The sequence below is a fragment of the Hyla sarda genome, chromosome 2, assembly GCF_029499605.1.
Source record: "Hyla sarda isolate aHylSar1 chromosome 2, aHylSar1.hap1, whole genome shotgun sequence".
Classification (NCBI taxonomy): domain Eukaryota; kingdom Metazoa; phylum Chordata; class Amphibia; order Anura; family Hylidae; genus Hyla; species Hyla sarda.
Window position 1 is genome coordinate 297951945 of NC_079190.1, and position 26014 is coordinate 297977958.

The 26014-nt window shown below is 42.4% G+C and overlaps 1 protein-coding gene across 2 annotated transcripts in view; it reads right to left on the reverse strand.

Moving 5' to 3' along the window:
• ACACA (acetyl-CoA carboxylase alpha) overlaps positions 1–26014 on the reverse strand; it is a 403267-nt gene that overhangs the window by 72871 nt on the left and 304382 nt on the right. For both annotated transcript variants that reach the window (XR_008888830.1, XM_056557545.1), the window contains exon 49: positions 1397–1532. Coding sequence is in view for 1 of the 2 variants with exons in the window: in XM_056557545.1 (XP_056413520.1) it covers positions 1397–1532 (136 nt within the window). In the remaining variant the exon portion in view is untranslated. The remainder of the gene's footprint in view (positions 1–1396; positions 1533–26014) is intronic.

The window sequence follows — 26014 nt, forward strand, 5'->3', positions numbered from 1 at the left end:
ATTATGGAGAAACAAAATGGCTGAAAAAAAGCCATTTATATGTAAACACAAGTGTCCACCTTCAAATATTTTTTTATTTTATCAAAACAAGTTAAAAATTATTGTCATCACTTTTTTTCCCCTTTCTAATTTAACAGGCTGTAATATTATTGTAGAATACGTTAGTGCAGCAGAGTCTGTACACTGCCACTCCATTCACCCAGGGGACAAGGGACTTCCGTTCTCATAATTAGTGGGGGTCCCAGTGATCGAATACGTGATAACTTTTAACACTTCCCATATGTCTACATTATATAGGAGCACACATTTTGCTGGAATGGTATGGTATTGGAATGGTATACGTATAAACAGTGGTCTGATTGTAACATCAACAGTGCAGGGAAATACAGTATTTAAGTCCAAACAGTGAGAACTGCTGGCACTACTCCTGTACAGACAAGCCTCCAAAATGAAATGCTACCACAAGATCCTGCTTGAAAACATACAGACTCGGGTATTGCTGCAAGCGGTGCTACATCTTTAGAAGAAAACAGTCCAATACAATATCCAATGTAGAAGAAATGAGATGGCAACTCACTTGCGTGTGAACAGCTTTGTTCCACGAGATAAGGTGCATGCAGGTGCGTACAAACAGAGCACCGTTTCGCCAAGTGCTTCTTCCGGCTCACTGCGTGAGCCGGAAGAAGCACTTGGCGAAACGTTGCTCTGTTTGTACGCACCTGCATGCACCTTATCTCGTGGAACAAAGCTGTTCACACGCAAGTGAGTTGCTATCTCATTCCTTCTACATTAAATACAGTATTTAAACCTATGAACTGAATAATTCACAGTAGTAACAATCTCCACAAAACATTTCCTGTAGCTGCAAATAAGATTTGCACAATGCTGAGAGGAAATTTTGGATCATACTTTCCCTCAAATGTATTTTAGGACAGACCACGAGTAAAAGAGGTTGTTCGGGCAGGAATTTATTTTATTTTAATATATATATATATATATACATATAAATAAATAAATTTATATTGACATTGTTGGGCCTCTGGCTGCCACAGCACTGTGTGACAGGTAGAACAGTGGGGTAAAGAGGGACTCCAATTCCTCTCAACTATTTACTAAATGACACCACAGCATTGAAGACGGATATCTCTGATCCTTGTAACATAGGATCAGCTGACTGACGACAGTACAGCCATCTTCCTGCTGTTTATGTACACTGGATTGCACAAACCCCTAGCCAGCAGCTTTGTGTACATATGATATGATGCTTTTCACCATGGCTTGAAATCCTTCTGTATATTAAATGTTCAGCACCATGGCATTGATTGCAGTATAAAATAAAACCGCTATTTCTACTTAAATTATTTTGCATAGAATTCATGAGCTTAAATATCTTTACCTTTCATTCCACCAGAAAAACCCCTCCAGTTAGCGAACAGCATAAGTGGGAGTCCTTCTCTGTTGAAATCCTTGATTGCTTGGGCAGTCTTAAATGCGGAATCTGGAAACCACACCTGTCCCGCTTGCTGAATTATCTATATAAACATAACATGTTTTTAATATGTTTTGTTCACAAAAATACTGTTACAGTCTCAACTTTACAATTGAAACACAGTATGACACAATCTGCAACATCACCATTGCCATCCCAAAATACAACAGCTAAACCCACTGGAATGCAAACCTGGTACAATGATTTTAGCCTTTTTTATGTAAAACTCTATTGTTTATTGCCGGATTCACATACAGTGGCTCAGGTTTATCATTCTGCAGGAAACCAAAATGGTCTCGTTTTGCCCATAACAACAAATCACAGCTCAGCTTTCATACCTTAATGAGCTTGGTGAAATGAAAGCTGAGCTGTGATTGGCTGCTATGGGCAAAAGCAGACAGTTTTAGTTGCAGGCAGATTGATAAAACTGGGAAAGTGTTTTGTAGCACCTCGGTTTTAAAATATTCTTTGCAATGCTGCAGCCAGAGGTTATTTTAAAGTCTATAGCAAATAATTAAAGGGTAATATAATAGAAGCAATTTAATACTCCACATATTCACTTTATGATCAGATCTGAGAATATCTGAATTGTCTGAATTAGGACTGCAACGACAAATCGATAATTGTCAATAGTTGTCAACGATTTCCAGTATCAATTTGTAGGTCGTAAGGGGGTGTGGCCTTGCAATCAATAGTATACCTTCCACCACTACCTCTTCCCTGCCTCTTAGCCCCTCTTTCTGCCCCTATATGTTTTTCTTGATTTCCTCCACCCTCTAATGCCTCTTGGTGCCTTTTTGAAGGCCCAGCTGGTCAGCGACATCTGAGGCTTAAATCCAGCACCGAGAATGCAGTCTGGAGTGCACTCCAGGAAGCCTGCGCCAGTGTCATCAGTGAGCTCCACCACCTTGTCCTCAGCGCCTCTGGTCTCCTCATCGCTGGAGCCCCCAGTACCGATACCCGCCAGAAGCTCTGTTCTGTTCTACCCTCCATCCATTCAGGCCATCTGGAAGGTCTTTGAACTGTATTTTTTTTCTCCTCTGCAGTGAGGCTCTGGCTCATAGATTAACACTTTAGGTACTGTTCCCTCTCTGTCTCCCATTAACCCTTTAGGTATTAACCCCTCTATTTAACCCCTTTTAACCTTTGAGGCGATGTCCTCTGTTTCTAGCTGTTAACCCTTCAGGTGCTGTCCCCTCTCTTTCTCCCCTTTTAACGGTTAATGGGGTGGTCCCCACTTCCTTCCCATCATTCTATTAATTCTTTCCTGACCAGTCTTCCTGTCACAGCCCCTAAAAAACATCCCCACAACATAATGCTACCACCACCATGCTTCATTGTAGGAATGGTATTGAGTAGGTGATGAGCAGTGCTGGGTTTCCCCCAGACTTTTAAAATTAAGGCCAGAAAGTTCAATCCATTGGACAAGAGAATTTTATTTCTCACAGTCAGAGTCCTATAGGTGATTTTTGCAAACTCTGAGTAGACTTGCATGTGCCTATTAAGTAATAGAGGTTTCTCCCATAAGCACAAAGAATCTTTGGAGCATAGACATTAGGCCATTGGGTTCTTGGTCACCTATCTTACCAAGGCCCTTCTCCTCTGATTAGCTCAGTGGGGCAACCAGCTTTAGGAAGAGTCTTCTTCCATTTAACAATTATGGAGGTCACTGTGTTATTGGGAACCTTTAGTTCAGCAGACATTTCTGCCACTGTGTCTACACACAATAATGTCCCTGAGCTCTACAGGCAATTCATGTCACCTAATTACTTGGTTCTGCTCTGATATGTATTGTCACCTGTAATACATATAAGGGTATATCTTTCCAAATTATGTCTAATCAACTGAATTTTTCACAGGTGACGCCAATCAAGGTATAGAAACATCTCAGAGATAATCAATCACTCAATGATGCAGCAATACTTCTTTTTTATTTCATGTCTACGCAGTGCACTTTTCAGTAAAAATGACACAATTATCTTTATTCTGTAGGTCCATTTGATTACAACAATAGCAAAGTAATATGTTTTGAGCTGTACTTTTATTGGTATAATTTTTGCGATACATGCTACCTTTTGATCTTTTTTATTCTGCCATTTGTACCAAAATTGGCGTATTTTGCGCCTTTTTGTTGTCTTTTATGGCGTTCACCGTGCGGGATAATTTACATTATTTTTACAGTACACGTCATTCCAGATGTGGCAATACCTATTATGTATATGATTTGTGTTTTTGATCTTTTTTGATGATAATAAATGGCTTATTTTTTTACACTTCATACTTTTATTGAAGAACTTTTTATTTAATTTTTTTACACTTTTTACAGGTTATACTATGCTGCAATATATTTGTACTGAAGTACAGTATGACCTGATCTGCTGCAGATACTACAGCCTGTATGATCCAGCCTCTGGCTGGATCTTACATGCTTCCGTAGCAGGCAGACAGTAGGTCATGATCTGACCTCCTGTTGCCATAGCAACCAACGGTGACCCGCGATCGTATCGCGGCGCCGCCTTTGGTGAACAAGGCGCTCCCCCTTTCAACACCATAGATGCCGTGATCAGGATTGATCACAGCATCTATGGGGTTAATGCTGCCAGAACAGTGCGATCGCTGCCATGGCAGCTGCAGTGGGACTCTGGCTGTAATTAACAGCCGGGTCCCGCCACCGATCTCCTGCGCAATGTATGCATATGTCCCAGCACATGAACGTGTCGGGTGCTGGGACGTATGCATATGTCCTTTAGCGGGAAGGGGTCAAAATTGTCCTCTTCTGATCCCTATTACTCTTTTATTTATTTATTTACTAAATTTTACTTAGAAAATGGGAAAAAGGGGGTGGTTCAAACTTTTATTGGGGGGAGTTTTTCTTTTTACAAATGTATTAATTTTTTTTACACTTTTTTTCAGTTTTTTTTTGGCCTAACACTGATCAATGCTGGGCTATTACATAATTCCACAGAGAGAAGATCAGGTGTAAGGAGGCAGATAAGGACCTTCCAGTCATCATGTAAGATGATCGGGACTACGTGATTACCCCGCAGTGGTCCCGGTAACCCATAGCAACAAACCAGCAACACTGAATTGCCTGCTTTAGGTATGCGATAGTCTTTGATCGTGAGATCTAAAGGGTTAATAGCCTCTTAGCTGTGGCTCGATGTTGATTCCAGACGGAAACCAGCCGGCACGGAGCAGAATTATGTCACAATCCCGCTCTGTAGCTGCTCCCTCCCAGGAAGTACCCATCCGTGCTGTGGAGGAAAGGGGTAAAGAAATATAGAAGGCCCCAGAGCTAAATTTCAAATGTCAAGTCTGAACACTTCTATCAGAGCTAATTTTTTGTTTTCTCTCTCTTTTTTTTAATATGTTTTTATTGACAGTAGCCGGGACAATGCCCCAATGTGACAGCAAGTGAAGCTTTGCATAACATGGAGGTGGTTCTCAATCATCCACAGGGTAAGACATCTAAGAACAGAAGAAGAAACAAAGAACGAATAACAAACTTACACCCCCCCCCCCCGCCCCCTTGCTTTCAGGGGAAAAAAAAGAGGAAAGAAACTGTATTCAGAGTTTTGTGGGTTCCCCTTTATACTTTATTTTTGCAGCATGCCTGAAAAGAGTGGTGATATTTAACCAGCCTCTAAATGGGATTCCAGAATGTTTGAAGCACTACCCATTTAACTTTCAGAAGCACCTCTATCTATCTATGTTCTTTTAATGAAATTAATATTGCCAATATAACAACTAAAATGGACAGGTAGTTGAAATTTTACCCACTACTTTAAGTTCTTTAAGTAATTAAATACCACAAGCAATGACGAGGTAAAATGCAAATGTTCAAACAGAGAGATTAGATTATTTGGAACAAAAAGTGTTTATGTTGGAATCAAGGTAGAGGATTTACATATTAAAATACAGGATTTGGTTAAGGGAAAAAATCAGGCCCTAGGACATCTTATCCCCTATCCGGCCGCCACGCCCCCTCCCATAGACTTGCATGGGGGGGGGGGGCACGTGACGTCACACGGGGGCAGAGTTGTAACGTCACGATACTCCGGCCCGTGGTTGTCACACGGCAGATTCAGCGCAGCTCCCCGAGGTGGGTGCTGAATGCAAAATTGCAAGATTGCGGGGGTTCCCAGCAGCAGGACCCCCGCATTCAGACATCTTATCCTCTATCCTTTGGATAGGGATAAGATGTCTTAGGGCCAGAGTACCCCTTTAATGGTTTATAGAGATGCAGTCATAACAATTTGTGATTAACATGGTTGCTTGAAAAGCAATGTACAGGAGTTAAAAGAACCGTTCTCAATAAAATATCCAATATTACAAATATTACAAAAGGTGTTAGTGTTTTCAAATTATTCACTTATTATGGTAGCAAACAAACGGGAAATATTTGCTTCGATGAAGAAAGGGATCAAGCTTTGTCATTTACGTTTTTGCGGTCTTGAAAATGATACATCAAAAGGACAATTACTTTTTTTGCCAAAAACCTTTTCACAATTTTTTTTTCTCAGATATAGAACTGCAAGAAAAGAACAACAGCACAACTTTCAAGAAAAATATCAATAATACTTTTCTGTTTGTATTTTTATTTTGCCCTACGCATGAATTAATTATGGTATATGGTTACCCAGGAGCAAAGAGAAGAATGAAGATACATATTAGAAATGCGTAATAACGAATATAGCTTAGGGAAATCTAAGAATTCTATATTTGGTTACTTGTGAAAAGGTACAAAAATATGTATCATTGCTAGGGATTCCCACCAATTAAGCATGATCGGATCTTGTGGATAGGTCATACAAGTTGTTTGTGGGCCAACCCCTTTAATGTAATGTCATGGAATGAGACATGACTGTCTACATCAGTTTGTAGGGATACAATTATTAGATACTTTAAAAGTCTTTCGATGGCTGTAGCATTACTACAGGAAACATATAGCTTCACTTGATCAGGCAATATGTTGGATCAGGACTGAGTAGGTCATATGCTGAGTAAAAAGGTTTAATCCTTTAAAAAACAAAACTGAATGTCAAATTATTTCTACCAAAATTAAACCAGATATATGTTTTTATTTATTCATAAATAAAAACATAAGGGAGAAGTTGTTATAAATGGTAAAACAAAGTTTAAGAATGTTGTGAATGTGTGGAAACTTGACAAATAATACCTATATTACTTTTTCCCAACTCATCATATGATGTGCAGAATAGAATATTGGCAATCACGCCAATGTCTGGCATTAACACTTTAGATGCTGAAATCAAAGTTAATTGCAGCATCTAAAAGTGGAAAACACTGGTGTCCCGATCAGCCGAGAGATGCCAGCTGTAAGTCAGTACCTGTCTTTTTGCCATCAAATAGGCACTTTGCTGATTTGCTTCAGCAGGTTGGCAAAGCAGAGCACCAATAACATGACGAATGCTATGCTATACAGGAGGGTGTAGAAAAAATAAAGACAGAGATGGCGCTCCTACAGTGCTGTTTACCTTTTTACAGGGTAGATGTGTGTCAAAAAAAAGTAAAAGAGCCGCTCACTTTTGCCAGTTACGCTAATTGCAGGCACAACACTGGGAATTCCTTTGTGTGGGTTGAAGCAGGGACCAGGAGCTGCCGATTGTCAGTAGCGCTGGCAGCGCTCAGGATAGCAGCTGGAGGCAAGATGCGGGTATCCCTGGCTGGGGAAGGTCCCAAGTCCAACTTGCGGTTCGGCGCTTCACTGGGGTTCTTGTAGACAGTATGCTGTGATAATCAGATAGCTGAGTGCTCAGGACATCGCGTTTCGAGAAGGGATTGCTCTCTTCATCAGGTCCGCTATCTTATACTGAAGTGTGGGTATTTATAGAGTGAAGGGGATGTTACAATTTTCAAATTTTAGCGGGTTTGTGAAGTCACTGGAGGCTGGTGAATGACGTCAGCCTCCGTGACTTCGAGGAGGGGTTTGCTGTATTTTCTTTGTGTTGTACCTATAACAATACCAAATTCTGCCCATAGAAATCAATGGGCCATTATAGTCTATGGCTAAGTCCGTTGTTCATCCCTGTAAGCTAAGCAACTGATTACTCGGCTGGGCTTTGGATGGGAGACGGAGAGTGTACAGTAATTGAAGGAATTTCAGGTATAAGGCATCTCAGGCTTTAACTGTTGAGAACAGCAAAGGTCAATAGGTTAAGTGGATAATGGCTTGAGGAAGTTATTAATGTAGTTTGTGGTTAAACAGATTAAGTTTGTGGTCATATTAGAATGTTTGTGTTTACATTAGAACGTTGGCTTAATCATAATTGACTGTGGAGATGAACTGAGGTGATAATAGCTAGTAGCAGCCAGTAGATGTCAGTATTATAATGGATAAGATGCTTGTGTGTTAGCAGAATAGCTGGAGAGAGTTGTGTGGTGGATGTAGATTAATGGAATGATTTTTATGATAACTTTTTAGTTATAAATGGTCGGGGGGGGGGGGGGGGAGATTGAATGCAGAACTAGGAGAGATTTGCACCTGTAGGGGAGTCTACATTAGGAGTTCAGTGGCATCATTTAGACCTTGGGGTTGGAGCGTCCGAAGCCGGTAAATCCAGTACATCTCACGTTTTTTCAGAGCTGTAAACCTGTCGTTTCTGTGTGCTGGGATGTGGTCTATGGGGCATATGGTGATGGGATTGGTTACGTCAGGATGTTTTTCGAGGCAATGTCTTGATAGACTATGAAGAAGGAATTTCCATTTAATATTGTCCACTGTTAAATGACAGGTAGCTATTAGAATCGACTTTTTTTAAATAGGTGGCAGTAACGATGTTGTTATTTTCGTGATAGATTTTGAGGTCCAGAAAATCAATTTTATTGTTGGATGTGTTGGAGGTGAATGTGATTCCCCAGTTGTTATTGTTGATGGTTGTGATGAATTCATTGATTAGGTGGGGTGGTCCTTTCCAAAATACAAACAGATCATCTATGCACCGGCGGTAAAGTGAAACATGTTGTTGAAACATCGGTTGTGATGTATGTTTTTTCGAATGTGCCCATTACCTGATTTGCGTACGACTGTGCTACCTGTGTGCTCATAGCGGTTCCCCGTGTCTGATGGTAGGTGGCACCGTCGTATGTGAAGTAGTTGTGATTGAGTATAATATTTAGGCAATCCAGTAGAAATTGTCTTTGTTTTGGTGGGATGGTGGGTTCTTCTTCCAAGGTGAGTTTGATGCAGTTTAGGTCTACGTCATCCTTTAGATTTGAATATAAAGCTGTGACGTCCATGGGGATGAATGTGAGGTTTTCTTGCCATTGTATGTGACGGAGTCATTTGATTAAGTCATCTGAGCTTTTGAAATAGCTAGGGAGGGTTTGGACATAGTCTTGCAAAATGAAGTCCAGATAGTGAGAAATTGGAGAGGTATGGCTGTTAATTCCAGATATGATTGGTCTGCCGGGGGGATTTTCTTGGGTTTTGTGGATTTTGGGTAGATGATAGTAGAAGGGTGTTGACGGATTTTCTATGTATAAGAATTTATTTTCATTTCTGTTGATGATGTTTTCTGTTAATGCATGGTCCATTAGATTTTTTATTGTTTCTTGTAGTGTGGGGTATGGATTGTAGTGGAGTTTTCTGTAGTAGTCTTCATTTTGGAGGATTTTCTGGGCTTCATTGTGGTAATCTTCACAGCTTTGTATGACAAACCTCCCCCATTGTCGGCGGGTCTGATGACTTTCTCTGTTGTCTTTAGGGTCTTTGAGGCTTGTTATTCAGATTTTGTTAGTGATCCATTTCCGTGGTTTTTGGTGGTAGTAGGTATATGTTTTAGATTGTGGGCTACTAGGTCATGGAATGTTTTGATGAGGTGGCCTTGGCTATGAGTGGGGTAGAAAGATTATTTTTTATCTCGTGGTGTTTGCCCTCTGGTTGTACAGCTTCCTGAGGTGTTAGCAGTTGTTGTTTGGCTAGGCAAAAGGAAATGTCTTTGCAGTTTGAGTTTTCTGGTGAAATGATGTAGGTCAAGGAATAAATTTAAGTCATCTGGATTATTTGAAGGGCAGAACGAATTTCCTTTCCTTAAAAGTGAGATTTCATATGAGTTGGTGAGTGGATAGGTTGAAGATTTTGTCTAGTGTTTCTGTTTCTTTGTCTGGTGTTGCTTTTTCTGGTGGCATATATTCAGTTCAGTTTTCTTTCTTTCTTCCTTTCGTTTTCTTCCTATTTTTCCTTTTCTGTATTTTTTCTTTTCATGGGTAGAAAAAACTGGTAGAAAAAACTGGTAGAAAAAACTGTTCTATTTTCTTCTTCATGGTTGGTTTCTGGCTTCTCCCTAAAAAAAGGCTCAGGTGTTTGTGGGTTGGTAGAGGTTATGTTACAGAGTTTCAGGAAGGGCACAAAATTGCAGTTTCCATTGTTGGAGTCGTCAATGGTGATAGGGACCTAAGTTTTACTTGGATTGATGGCAGGGCTTTTCAAGGGAGTTAGTGTTCAAGGGAGTTAGCGTTAGGGCTTCAGATGTGTTGTGTTCATCGTGGATTGCGGTGTCATCATAGATGGATATGGATGGATGGATGGATAGATAGTGTGGGAGAACGAGGGTTGTGGTTTGTGGCAGATGATTTGTGGATGTGTTTTTTGAGAACTTCAATGGTTTGCATGATATCGTTAATTTTTGCTTGTCTGGGGGTGAATGTTATGGATTAGTGGTTGGACTGCGGTTGTTTTGAAGTTGGAGCTTGATTTTGGTTTTCTGGTGGTATGGTGGCGGGTAGTAGTGGCAGTTATGGGAGAGGGGATAGTATTGTGAGGGTGCTGATTCCTGATCATTTGGGGAAATGGTTGGGTGATGGCATATGGGGTTGAGAGTTAGTTGTCTTGATGTAGGTACGGGTTTTATAAGGATGTGTTTTGAAAGAAGGAGAGTGGTGGTTTTTGATAGGAGGTGGTGGATTATTTTGGTTTGATGTGTTGGTGTTGGTAGTGGTATTGATGGTTGGTTCCTTTGTGTATGTTGATTTGCTTTTATTCCATGTTCTGTATGTGCCATCTGTGCAGTCTTTCCTGTTGCGTTTTAATTTTGAGGCTTTTTTGGAAATTGTTTCATTTAGCATTTTTGTTACTCTAATAGTTAGACCTTTGTTTAGTTTCTTGTATTCAGGGTGTAATCATCTAATTCTGTGAATGTCAAGAGTATTTCATGGTTTAAATTATCACGCATGGCTGTTCTTTTTTGCTAATGTGCTGCATCATGAGGTTGGAACAATTGGACAAAAGCTCATACAATTCCCCTGAATAAATCTCATTGTTTTTGAAAGTGGACTCGTTGGTGAGTCGCAACCCTCTAGGGGCGAGGTTCTCAGAAAGATATATATTTAAAAAGTCAATGTCTAAACTGTGCAAGTCCGACTTGCGGTTTGGTGCTTAATCGGGGCGTAGAAAGCAGTTCTCGTAGAGAGTCCTCTCTGTCAGGTCCACTCTTATTCTGAAGTTAAGAGAGGAATCCCCTCTCAAAAAGCGTTGTCCTGAGCACCCAGCTATCTGTGTAACTGCCATTACCTATGTATAATCTACACTTCGGTGAATAAAAGTTTATCACAGCAGACTGTCTACGAGAACTGCTTTCTACACCCGGGTGAAGCACAAAACAGCAAGTCGGACTTGGGACCATCCCCCGCCAGGGATAACCGCATCCTGTCTCCAGCTACTATCCTGACCACTGCCAGTGGTACCGACAATCGGCGGCTCCCGGACCCTGCCGCAACCCCCAAAAAGCGATTCACACTTAGGTGCCTGCAATTAGCACAACTGACAAAGGTGAATGGCTTTTTTTCTTTTCTTTGACACACATCTACCCTGTAAAAAGGTAAACAGCACTATGGGAGCGCCATTTCTGTCTTTCTTCTTTTTTTCTACACCCTCCTGTATAAATTTAGATGGGCTCTCGGAGGAGAGCACCGGACCCGCCCGCAATGGACCTAACACAGGGGGCAGCTAGGAATAGTGCCGACAAGCTACAATGGTTTACTTGACAATGAGACTTACAGATCGGGAGAAACTAATATCGGAACTAACTGGCGCCACACTTCAGATATATGAAAACTCTGATACTGATGCAACTTCAACACTAAGTCTTGCCACTACCATTATGATAAAGCGGTTCCAGAAACTTGAAAACCTGCTATAAGATGAACTTAGGCAGTTTAGATATTGACTTTTTAAATATATATCTTTCTGAAAACCTAGCCTGTAGAGGGTTGCGACTCTGAGTCCACTTTCAAAAATGATGAGATTCATTCAGGGGAATGGTATGAGCTTTTGTCCAATTGTTCAAACCTCACGATGCAGCAAAAAAAAGAACAGCCACACGTGATAATTTAAACCATGAAATACACTTGACAATCACAGAATTAAACAATTACATTACACACCCTGAATACCAGAAACTAAACAAAGGTCTAACTATTAGAGTAACAAAAAAGCAAAATGAAACAATTTCCAAAAAAGCCTCAAAATTTAAACGCAACAGAAAAGACCGCACAGATGGCACATACAGAACATGGAATAAAAACAAACCAACATACACAAAGGAACCGACCAACCATAAATACTACCTACTAACACCAACACATCAAACCAAAATAATCCCCACCTCCTATCAAAAATCACCACTCTGCTTTCAAAACACATCCTTAAAAAACCAATACCTACATCAACACAACTAACTCTCGACTCCATATACCATCACCCAACCATTTACCCAAAAGATCCCCCACCATCACTAGGAATCGGCACCCTCACAAAACCATCCCCTACCCCAGAACTCCGACTACTACCGGCCACCATACCACCATCCATCAAATAAGTCCACCACACCTGTCCGGAGAAACCAAAATCAAGCTCCAACTTCAAAACAACCGCAGTCAAACCACTCATCCACAACATTAACCCCCAGACAAGCAAACATTTACAATATCATGCAAACCATCCGCAAATCACCTGCCACAAACCACAACCCTCGTTCTCCCACACTATCACAATCTATCGACCATCTCCATCTATGATTACGTTGCAATCCACGATGAACACAAGACATCTAAAGCCCTGATAAGACTAACCCCCCCCCCCCCCTTGAAAAGCCCTGCCATCAATCCAAGTAAAACTCAGATCCCTATCATCGACAACTCCAACAATGGAAACTGCAAATTTGTGCCCTTCCTGAAACCCTGTAACATAATCTCTACCAACCCACAAACACCTGAGCCTTTTTTAGGGATAAGCCAGAAACCAACCACGAAGAAGAAAATAGAACAGTTTTTTCTACCAATCACACCCATGAAAAGAAAATATACCGAAGAGGAAAAAGAGGAGGAAAACAAAAGGAAGAAAGAAAGAATGCAACTGAACATATAACACCAAACAGAAAAAACGAAAAGGCAACGCCAGACAAAGAAAAAGAAACACTAGTCAAAATCTTCAACCTATCCACTCACCAACTCAACCCATACGAAATCTCACTTTTAAGGAAAGGACTTTCATTCTGCCCTTCAAATAAACCAGATGACTTTATTCCTTGACCTACATTATTTTACCAGAAAACGTGCATTGCAAAGACATTTTCTTTTTTCCTAGCCAAACAACAACTGCTAACCCGACATCAGGAAACTAAACAACCAGAGGGCAAAAACCTGAGATAAAAAATAAATCATCTTTCTACCCCACTCATAGCCAAGGCCACCTCATCAAAACATTCCATGACCTAGTAGCCCACGATCTAAACCATATACCTACTACAACCAAAAACCACAGAAATGGATCACTAATAAAATCTGAAAAACCCTCAAAGACCTTACCCGTCAGATCCAACAAAAAACATGTGTTTTAATATATCACTCAGTACCTAATCCTGACCATGTATATCTAATTTTCATGTGTTTAGCACCTTTATTTATTTTTTTATTACACTTTTAATTTAGCTTACTAGTCTGAATTCCTCTCAAAGGGAGGGGGCGTGGTCTCATTGTGCAGGTCTCCACCCCCTGCCTCAGTATGCTGTCTGCTCCCATCTGCGCCAGCATTAGCAAAATAACAACTCCCAGCATGTCCTCACTGACAGTAGCGGGACACAAGCTGACAGTGGGAGGATTTTTGCTCCAGCTGTGAGCCCTGCGCTCACAGCTGTCAATCAAGGAACTGTGTCCATGACATAGGTGTCCATGACATAGGTGATGATGCATGTACACAGCAGGTCTAGTATGTGTCCAAGAAGGCAGGGGGGAAGTTATTTGACTGGCTTTTTCAGTAAGAAATACTGAAAATCTTCTAATAAAAGCAATTGCAAAACGTGTTGGTTTTGCATGCTTTACAACATATCAAAAGTTTTTGTATCTGACAGTGCCCATTTAAAGACAACAGAGAAATAGTCATCAGACCCGCCGACAAAGGGAGCGGGCTAGTCATACAAAACTATGAAGATTACCACAATGAAGCCCTGAAAATCCTCCAAAATGAAGACTACTACAAAAAACTCAACTACAATCCATACCCCAAACTACAAGAAACAATAAAAAAATCGACTGGACCATGCATCTACAGAAAACATCATCAACAAAAGTGAAAAGAACTTCCTATACATAGAAAATACTGCAACACCCTTCTACTATAATCTACCCAAAATCCACAAAAAACAAGAAAATCCTTCTGGCAGACAGATAATATCTGCAATTAACAGCCATACCTCTCAAATGTCTCACTATCTGGACTTCATTCTGCAAGACTATGTCCAAACCCTCATTAGCTATCTCAAAAGCTCAGATGACTTAATCAAATTACTCCGTCACATACAATGGCAAGAAAACCTCAAATTCATCACCATGGACGCCAAAGCTTTATATTCAAATATAAAGAATGACATAGGCCTAAACTGCATCAAATTCACCTTGGAAGAAGATCCCACCATCCCACTAAAACAAAGACAATTTCTACTGGATTGCCTAAAAATAAATCCCCCAAACAAACATGAAAATTTTAAAACTCTAACAAGAAAACAAGAAAACTCAACTTCATCACTACCTACAATTCCTCCCACAACTCAATCTGTTCTGTCCTTCAAAAACACTGACACATACTCCAAACCGACCCAATACTAAAACAAGCCCTCACCAACAAACCAGGCATCACTTTCAGTTGAGCACCTACACAAAAAACATACTAGCTCCCAGCAGGCTAAGATGTCATACAAACGGTCAAAACACAACCACAAGCAAAAAAAACTAAAGGAGCATCTAGATGTGGAACAAAAAGATGCCTGTGCTGTACCACCATAAACAACAACCAAAAAACCTTCTCTAACAAAATAACAAAAGAAACTTTTAATATCAAATTTCTCCTAAACTGCAAATCAAGCTTTGTCATCTGCCTAATCACCTGCATCTGCAACTAACAATACATTGAAAGAATCACCCAAGAAGCGCACCTCTGACTCATCCAGCACCGAAACAACATTAAATGGAAATTCCTTCTTCATAGACTGTCAAGACACTGGTTCGAAAAACATCCTGACGTAACCAATCCCATCACCATATGCCCCATAGACCACATCCCAGCACACAGAAATGACAGGTTTACAGCTCTGAAAAAATGCGAGATGTACTGGATTTACCACCTAGGGACGCTACAACCCCAAGGTCTAAATGATGCCACTGAACTCATAATGTAGACTCCCCTAGCTCAGAATTCACTTTCTTTTCCCCACCTTGAAAACCCCCGCCCGACCATTAATAACTAAAAAGTCATCATAAAAATGTATTCCATTAACCCCTTAAAGGGGTACTCCGCCCCTAGACATCTTATCCCCTATCCAAAGTATAGGGGATAAGATGTCAGATCGCCGTGGTCCCGCTGCTGGGGAGCCCCGGGATCCCCGCTGCGGCACTGCACTATCATTACAGCACAGAGCGAGTTTGCTCTGCACGTAATGAGGGGCAATACAGGGGCCGGAGCATCGTTATGTCACGGTTCCACCCCTTGTGACATCACAGCCCGCCACTTTCAATACAAGTCTATGGGAGGGGGCGTGGCGGTAATCATGCCCCCTGCCATAGACTTGCATTAAGGGGATGGGCCATGATGTCACGAGGGGCGCAGCCATGACGTCACGCTGCTCCGTCCTCTGTATCGCCCGTCATTACGCACAGAGCAAACTCGCTCTGTGCTGTAATGATAGCTCAGTGCCGCAGCGGGGATCCCGGGGGTCCCCAGCAGCGGGACCGCGGCGATCTGACATCTTGTCCCCATCCTTTGAATAGGGGATAAGATGTCTAGGGGCGGAGTACCCCTTTAAAGGACTCAGCCCATTTTCACTTTAAATGGGCACTGTCAGATACAAAAACTGTGTCTGTTTGATATGTTGTAAAGCATGCACATGGAGATGTGAGCAGACAGCATACTGAGGGAGGGGGCGGAGACCTGCACAGTGAGGCCACGCCCCCTTACTTTGAGAGGAATTCAGACTAGAGAGATAAATTAAAAGTGTAATAAAAAAATAAAGGTGATAGACACATAAAAATTAGATGTACATGGTCAGGATTAGGTACTGAGTGTTATATTTAAAGGGGTATTCCAGGCAAAAACTTTTTTTTATATATCAACTGGCTCCGGAAAGTTAAACAGATTTGTAAATTTAGGTAGAAGAAACAGACATGGTCGCACATCTACAATCTTGTATAATGATCTAATTGCTTCTCAGCATAATATCAAAAACTAACAGGTTGTTAGTATACATTTTTGATCAAAAAGTACAAGCCCACTCGCCGCCTCAAGGCCACCTATTTAGAGTGGGTCCCTAACGTCCCTAGCATAAAATGGCGTAGCACTGGGCAGCGACCACCACCGCCGCGACACCAGTGCCAATGGGGGGGAAACGACCCACTGGCAGAGCGGCCCCAATGCCACTCAAACCAGTCTATGGGTCGCACCTTCCCACAGACACGGCGCCACGGCAGCAACGGACACCGTACAGCACCACAGCAGTGTGAACAAGGTGTAACAGCACACTTACCATGCTCTCCGAGTCAGACTGGGAGGCTGCTAGGAAAAAAATGGCCCTTGTGTAGCTAACTACTACTTATATAGGGTTGGGCTGACGGGGTGGGGAAGAGTGCAGACACATGTTAAAACAAAAAAAAGGAGGGGATAGAAAACACAATGTGAATTCAGGTAGAAGAAACAGACATGGTGCACATCTACAATCTTATATAATGATCTAATTGCTTCTCAGCATAATATCAAAAATATCACCTTGTTCACACTGGTTTGGTGCTGTGCAGCGTCTGTTGCTGCCGTGGCGCCGTGTCTGTGGGGTGGGGGGGAATGGTGCGACCCATAGACTGGTTTGAGTGGCATTGGGGCCGCTCTGCCAGTGGGTCGTTCCCCCCCCCGTGGGCACTGGTGTCGCGGCAGTGGTGGTCGCCGCCCAGTGCTACGCCATTTTATGCTAGGGACGTTAGGGACCCACTCTAAATAGGTGGCCTTGACATGGCGAGTGGGCTTGTACTTTTTGATCAAAATGTATACTAACAACCTGTTAGTTTTTGATATTACGCTGAGAAGCAATTACATCATTATACAAGATTGTAGATGTGCGACCACGTCCGTTTCTTCTACCTGAATTCACATTGTGTTTTCTATCTCCTCCTTTTTTTTGTTTGAACATGTGTCTGCACTCTTCCCCACCCCCTCAGCCCAACCCTATATAAGTAGTAGTTAGCTACACAAGGGCCATTTCTTTCCTAGCAGCCTCCCAGTCTAACAACCTGTTAGTTTTTGATATTACACTGAGAAGCAATTAGATCATTATACAAGATTGTAGATGTGCGACCATGTCTGTTTCTTCTACCTGAATTCAGATTTGTAAATTACTTCTATTAAAAAATCTTAATCCTTCCAATAGTTATTAGCTTCTGAAGTTTTCTGTCTAACTGCTCAATGATGATGTCACGTCCCGGGAGCTGTGCATGATGGGAAAATATCCCCATAGGAGCTGCACAGCTCCTGGGACGTGAGTCATCAGAAAGCAGTTAGATAGAAAACAGCAACTCAACTTCAGAAGCTAATAACTATTGGAAGGATTAAGATTTTTTTAATAGAAGTAATTTACAAATCTGTTTAACTTTCCAGAGCCAGTTGATATATAAAAAAAAACAAGGTTTGGCCTGGAATACCCCTTTAACCCCTTAAGGACCAGGCCATTTTACACCTTAGGACCAGAGCGTTTTTTGAACATCTGACCACTGTCACTTTAAGCATTAATAACTCTAAGACGCTTTTACCTATCATTCTGATTCCAAGACTGTTTTTTCGTAACATATTCTACTTTATGTTATTGGTAAAATTTTGTCGATACTTGCATAGTTTCTTAGTGAAAAATTCCAAAATTTGATGAAAAAATTGAAAATTTTGCATTTTTCTAACTTTGAAGCTCTCTGCTTGTAAGGAAAATGGATATTCCCAAAAATTTTTTTTTTTTTTATTCACATATACAATATGTCTACTTTATGTTTGCATCATAAAATTTACGATTTTTTACTTTTGGAAGACACCAGAGGGCTTCAAAGTTCAGCAGCAATTTTCCAATTTTTCACAAAATTTCCAAAATCACAATTTTCCAGGGACCAGTTCAGGTTTGAAGTGGATTTGAAGGGTCTTCATATTAGAAATACCCCACAAATTACCCCATTATAAAAACTGCACCCCCCAAAGTATTCAAAATGACATTCAGTCAGCGTTTTAACCCTTTAGGTGTTTCACAGGAATAGCAGCAAAGTGAAGGAGAAAATTCACAATCTTCATTTTTTACACTTGCATGTTCTTGTAGACCCAATTTTTGAATTTTTACAAGGGGTAAAAGGAGAAAATGTATACTTATATTTGTAGCCCAATTTCTCTCGAGTAAGCACATACCTCATATGTCTATGTAAAGTGTTCGGCGGGCGCAGAAGAGGGCTCAGAAGCGAAGGAGCGACGAGGGGATTTTGGAGAGTACGTTTTTCTGAAATGGTTTTTGGGGGGCATGTTGCATTTAGGAAGCCCCTATGGTGCCAGAACAGGAAAAAATACCCACATGGCATACCATTTTGGAAACTAGACCCCTTGAGGAACGTAACAAGGAATAAAGTGAGCCTTAATACCCCACAGGTGTTTCACGACTTTTGCATATGTAAAAAAATGTTAAAAAAATGTCACTAAAATGTGTGTTTCCACCCAAATTTCACATGTATGCAAGGGTTAATAGCAGAAAACACCCCCCAAAATTTGTAACCCCATCTCTTCTGAGTATGGAGGTACCCCATAAGTTGACCTGAAGTGCACTACGGGCGAACTACAATGCTCAGAAGAGAAGGAGTCATATTTGGCTTTTTGAGAGCAAATTTTGCTCGGGGGCATGTCGCATTTAGGAAGCCCCTATGGTGCCAGGACAGCAAAAAATACCCACATGGCATACCATTTTGGAAACTAGACCCCTTGAGGAACGTAACAAGGAATAAAGTGAGCCTTAATACCCCACAGGGGTTTCACGACTTTTGCATACGTAAAAAAAAAAAAAAAAATTTCACTAAAATGTGTGTTTCCCCCCCAAATTTCACATTTTTGCAAGGGTTAATAGCAGAAAATACCCCCCAAAATTTGTAACTCCATCTCTTCTGAGTATGGAGGTACCCCATAAATTGACCTGAAGCGCACTATGGGCGAACTACAATGCTCAGAAGAGAGGGAGTCATATTTGGCTTTTTGAGAGCAAATTTTGCTCGGGGGGCATGTCGCATTTAGGAAGCCCATATGGTGCCAGGACAGCAAAATAACCCCCACATGGCATACCATTTTGGAAACTAGACCCCTTGAGGAACGTAACAAGGGGTACAGTGAGCATTTACCCCCCACTGGTGTCTGTCAGATCTTTGGAACAGTGGGCTGTACAAAATTTTTAATTTGCGCAGCCCACTGTTCCAAAGATCTGTCAGACACCTGTGGGGGGTAAATTCTCACTGCACCCCTCATTACATTCCGTGAGGGGTGTAGTTTCCGAAATGGGGTCACATGTGAGGTTTCGTTTTTTTTGCGTTTGTCAAAACCGCTGTAACAATCAGCTAGCCCTGTGCAAATCACCTCAAATGTACATGGCACACTCTCCCTTCTGGGCCTTGTTGTGCGCCCCCAGAGCACTTTGCGCCCACATATGGGGTATCTCCGTACTCGGGAGAAATTGCATTACAAATTTTGGGGGGCGTTTTTCCCTTTTACCTCTTGTCAAAATGAAAAGTATGGGCAACACCAGCATGTCAGTGTAAAAATTTTTTTTTTTACACTAACATGCTGGTGTAGACCCCCAACTTCACCTTTTCATGAGGGGTGAAAGGAAAAAAAGCCCCCCAAAATTTGTTGTGCAATTTCTCCCGAGTACGGCGATACCCCATATGTGGCCCTAAAGTGTTGCCTTGAAATACGACAGGGCTCCAAAGTGAGAGCGCCATGCGCATTTGAGGCCTAAATTAGGGACTTGCATAGGGGTGGACATAGGGGTATTCTACGCCAGTGATTCCCAAACAGGGTGCCTTCAGCTGTTGCAAAACTCCCAGCATGCCTGGACAGTCAACGGCTGTCCGGCAATACTGGGAGTTGTTGTTTTGCAACAGCTGGAGGTTCCATTTTGGAAACAGTGGCGTACCAGACGTTTTTCATTTTTATTGGGATGGGGGGGCTGTGTAGGGGTATGTGTATATGTAGTGTTTTTTTACTTTTTATTTTATTTTGTGTTAGTGTAGTGTAGTGTTTTTAGGGTACAGTCACATGGGCGGGGGGTTACAGCGAGTTTGAGCTGCCGCGCAAAATTTGCTGCATCGCAAACTTGCAGCCCGATACTCACTGTAAGCCCCCTGCCCATGTGAATGTACCCTGTACATTCACAGTGGGGGGGGGGGGGGGGGGACCTCCAGCTGTTGCAAAACTACAACTCCCAGCATGCACAGTCTATCAGTGCATGCTGGTAGTTATAGTTTTGCAACAGCTGGAGGCACACGGGTTGGGAAACAATGAGTTAGGAAACAGACAATGTTTCCCAACCAGTGTGCCTCCTGTTGTTGCAAAACCACAACTCCCAGCATTCTCAGGCATGCTGGGAGTAGTAGTTCGGCAACATCTTTAGAGCCAGATGTTGCCGAACTACAACTCCCAGCATGCTTGGAGTTGTAGTTTTGCAACATCTGGAGGACTACAGTTTGCAGACCACTAATACAGTGGTTCCCAATCTGTGCCCTTCCAGATGTTGCAAAACTACAACTCCCAGTATGCCAAAACTGTCCAGGCATGCTGGGAGTTGTAGTTCTGCAACATCTGAAGGGCCAGATGTTACAGAACTACAACTCCCAGCATGCCTGGACAGTAAGGGCATGCTGAGGATGTGTAGTTTTGCAACATCTGGAAGGGCACAGTGGTCCCAATACTGTGGACCTCCAGATGTTGCAAAACTGCAACTCCCAGCATGCCCAGATGCCAAGGGCTGTCTGGGCATGCTGGGAGTTGTAGTTTACAGGGTCCCATTACAGCAATGCATGTCGCTTTACGGCGACGTGCATTGCTGTAAAGGGCCCGACCGCGGCTGAAGATCTACTCACCTGTCGCCGCTGCCGCCGTCTCCGCCGCCAGGATCCGGGTCTTCAGGGACGAGGTAAGTACCGGGGCCGGTCCCCAGCACTCCCCCGTCCCCCGCCGCGTCCTCCGGTCTTCCTCCCGTCCTCTCCGGACTTCAAGGGGCCGGGCAGGACGGGAGGAAGTAACCGCCCCCCTCCTGCGATTGGTCGGTTAACTAACCGACAGATCGCAGGGGGATCGGAGGAGGTGGCAGGCTTGCCACCTCGCTCCTATACGTTAGCATGGTCCTGGCTGTCTGTGACAGCCGGGATCATGCGAAATTACCGGGCGGTCGGGTCCCAGAGACCCGATCAGCCCGGTATCGCCGCAGATCGCAAGGAAAATTTGCGGCGATCGCCAACATGGGGGGCCTACATGGCCCCCCTCGGCGTTTGCCCTGGATGCCTGCTGAAGGATTTCAGCAGGCATCTGGTTCCGATCTCTGCCCGGCGAGCGGCAGAGACCGGAAAAGGCCATGACGTTGTGGAACGTCATTGGTCCTTAAAGCCCAGGGTGCCATGACGTTCCACAACGTCATTGGTCCTTAAGAGGTTAAAAAAAAAAATTGTTGGATCAGACGTTGTTGGACCCAAGCATTTTTTTGCACATCTGACCACTGTCACTTTAAGCAATAATAACTCTGGGATGCTTTTTCTTTTCCTTCTGATTCCAAGACTGCTTTTTCGTGACATATTCTAATTTATCTTAGTGGTAAATTTTCGTCGATACCTGCATCATTTCTTGGTAAAAAAAAATGTAAAAATTTGATGTAAAATTTGAAAATGTTGCCTTTTTTTTTTTTTTTTTTACTTTGAAACTCTCTGCTCATAAGGAAAATTTACATCCCAAATAAATTATATACTGATTCACATAAACAATATGTCTACTTTATGTTTGCATCATAAAGTTGACATGTTTTTACTTTTGAAAGACATCAGAGGGCTTCAAAGTTCAGCAGCAATTTTCCAATTTTTAACCAAATTTTTCAGGGACCAGTTCAGTTTTGAAGTGTATTTGAAGGGCTTTCATATTAGAAATACCCCATAAATTACCCCATTATAAAAACTGCCCACCTCAAAGTATTCAAAATGACATTCAGAAAGTCTGTTAACCCTTTAGGTGTTTCACAGGAATAGCAGCAAAGTGAGGAAGAAAATTCAAAATCTTCATTTTTTACACTCGCATGTTTTATGAATTTTTTCAAGGGGTAACAGGAGAGAAATCACCCTAAAATTTGTAACCCAATTTCTCTCCAGTAAGGAAATACCCAATATATGGATGTTAAGTGCTCTGTGGGTGCACTAGAGGGCTCAGAAGGGGAGGAGTGACAATGGGATTTTGAAGAGTGAGTTTTTCTGAAATGGTTTTTGGGGGGCATGTCCAATTTAGGAAGCCCTTATGGTGCCAGAACAGCAAACAAAAAAAACAAACAAGAAAAAAAAAAAAAACACATGGACAAGTATTTTGGAAACTACACCCCTCAAGGAACTTAATAAGGGGTACAGTGAGCCTTAAAGGAGTAGTCCAGTGGTGATTCAGTGGTGAGCAACTTATCCCCTATCCTAAGGATAGGGGATAAGTTGCAGATCGCGGGGGGTCCGACCCCTGGTGCCCCCCGCGATCTCCTGTACGGAGCCCCGACAGCCCGCTGGAAGGGGGCGTGTCGACCTCCGCACGAGGCGGCGGCCGACACGCCCCCTCAATACAACTCTATGGCAGAGCCGAAGCGCTGCCTTCGGCAATCTCCGGCTCTGCCATAGAGATGTATTGAGGGGGCGTGTCGGCCGCCGCCTCGTGCGGGGGTCGACACCCGCTATCTCGGCGGAGAGCCGGGGCCCCGTACAGAGAGATCGCAGGGGGCCCCAGCGGTCGGACCCCCCGCGATCTCAAACTTATCCCCTATCCTTAGGATAGGGGATAAGTTTTTCACCACTGGACTACGCCTTTAACACCCCACAGGTGTTTGATGACTTTTCGTTAAAAATTGATGTATAAATGAAAAACAAATTTCCACTAAAATGCTGGTTTTTCCCCAAATGTAACATTTTTACAAGGGGTAATTTTACAAATTTACGCAAAAGTTGGACGTGAAAATGAAAAATGTCTTTCTTCACTAAAATGCTGGTGTTACCCCAAATGTATTTTTACAAGGGGTTACAGGAGAAAAAGCCTCCCAAAATGTTTAACCACGTTTCTGTGGGGGAAATACCCCATATGTGGATGTAAAGTGCTCTGCGGGCGAACTACAATGCACAGAAGAGAAGGAGCGCCATTAGGCTTTTGGAGAGAGAATTTGTTTGGAATGGAAGTCGGGGGCCATGTGCGTTTACAAAGCCCTCATGGTGCCAGAACAGTGGATCCCCCCCCCCCCCCACGTGACCCCATTTTGGAAACTACACCCCTCATGGAATGTAATAAGGGGTGCAGTGAGCATTTAAAACCCACTGGTGTTTGACAGATCTTTGGAACAGTGGGCTGTGCGAATGAAAACATTTTCATTTTCATGGACCACTGTTCAAAAAATCTGTCAGACACCTGTGGGGTGTAAGTGCTCACTGCACCCCTTGTTAAATTCCGTGAGGGGTGTAGTTTCCAAAGTGGGGTCACATGTGCGGGGGGGGGGGGGGTCCACTGTTCTGCCACCATGGGGGCTTTGAAACACACATGGCCTTCAATTCCAGACTCATTCTCTCTCCAAAAGCCCAATGGTGCTTCTTCTCTTCTGAGCATTGTAGTGCGCACACAGAGCACTTAACATGCACATATGGGGTATTTCCATACTCAGAAGAAATGGGGTTATAAATTATGGGGAACTTTTTTCCTATTACCCCTTGTGAAAATGAAAAATTTGGGATAACACAAGCATTTAGTGGAAAAAAAGAAAAATTCTTCAAATACCTGTGGGGTTTTAACCTCTTAAAGATGCAGGGCGTACAGGTACGCCCTGCGTCCTTAAGAGGTTAAAACCCCGATCCCGGTATTTAAAACAGGGTCACGCCATGACCCCGCGTCATACCGGGTCAGTCCCGGCGGCTAATGATACCTGGGACCCTGGGCTAATAGCGCGCGGCACAGACCGTTGTGCTGCGCGCTATTAACCCTTCAGAAGTTGATCGCCGTGTCTAAAACGAAAATAAAAGCTTCCCGGGCAGCTCAGTCGGGACTATTGCGATAAAATCGCGATGTCCCGATCAGCTAGGACGTGAGCAAAGGTCCCCTAACCTTGCTCCATCACGTCCGATCGGCGTTTGAATGCTCCAAGCCTGAGCTACAGGCTTGAGCAATCAACCCCCTATTACGCTGATCCATGCAAAGCTATGGTGTGCTACGGGAGCTATAACACTGCAAAAAAAAAAAGTGAAAAAAAAGTAATAAAAGGTAATTTAACCCCTTGAATCACCCCCCTTTTCCCATAAAAAAAACAAAAAACTGTGTACATGAAAATAAACATATGTGGTATTGCAGCGTGCGGAAATGTCCGAACTATGAAAATATATTGTTAATTAAACTGCACGGTCAATGGCGTACACGCAAAAAAATTCCAAAGTACAAAATAGCGTATTTTTGGTCACTTTTTATATCATGAAAAAATGAATAAAATGCGATCAAAAAGTCCGATCAATACAAAAATGGTACCAATAAAAACTTTGGAACACGGCGCAAAAAAATTAGCCCTCCTACCTTCCCGTAAGCGGAAAAATAAAAAAGTTATAGGGGTCAGAATATGAGAATTGTTAACGTATACATTTTCCTGCATGTAGTTATGATTTTTTTCAGAAGTATGACAAAATCAAACCGATATAAGTAGGGTATCATTTTAACCGTATGGACCTACAGAATAAAGATAAGGTGTCATTTTTACCCAAAAATGCACTGCGTAGAAATGGAAGCCCCCAAAAGTCACAAAATTAAATTTTTTCTTCAATTTTGTCGCACAATGAATACATTTTTTGTTTCACAATGGATTTTTGGGTAAAAATTACTTATGTCACTGCAAAGTAGAATTGGTGGCGCAAAAGATAATATTCCATCATATGGAATTTTATGTGCAAAATTGAAAGCGTTATGATTTTTAGAATGTGATGAGGAAAAAATGAAAATACAAAAATGGAAAACCGCTGAGCCCTTAAGGGGCTAAGGTTCACTATACCCCTTTTTATGTTCCGTGAGGGGTGTAGTTTCCAAAAAGGGGTCACATTTAAATTTTTTTTTTGTGTGTTTATGTTAGAACAAATCACCTGAAATGTACATGGCGCTCTCACTCCTGAGCCTTGTTGTGCGCCCGCAGAGAACTTTAAGTCCACATATGGGGTATTTCCGTACTCAGAAGAAATTTTGGGGGTCTTTTTTTCCCTTTTATTTGAAAATGAAAGTATGGGGCAACACCAGCATGTTAGTGTAAAAAATGTCTCCCAAATAGGGTGCCTCCAGCTGTTGCAAAACTCCCAGCATACCTGGACAGTCAATGGCTGTCCGGCAATACTGGGAGTTGTTGTTTTGCAACAGCTGGAGGCTCTGTTTTAGAAACCGTGCTGTACCAGGCGTTTCTCTTTTTATGGGGGGGGGGGGGGGGTGTAACTGTGTAGGGGTATATGTACATGTAGTGTTTTACTTTTTATATTGCGTAGGTGTAGTGTAGTGTTTTTAGGGTAAATTAGGGAAAATCTGCTGCATCTCAAACTAGCAGTGAGAAACTCCCTGTAAACTGCGGCCCGTGTGAATGTACCCTGTACATTCACATGGGGGGGTTGGCAAACCAGATGTTACAGAATTACAACTCCTAGCATGCCTGGGCAGTCTGGGCATGCTTGGAGTTGTAGTTTTGCAACATCTGGAGGGCTACAGCTTGGGCACCACTGTATAGTGGT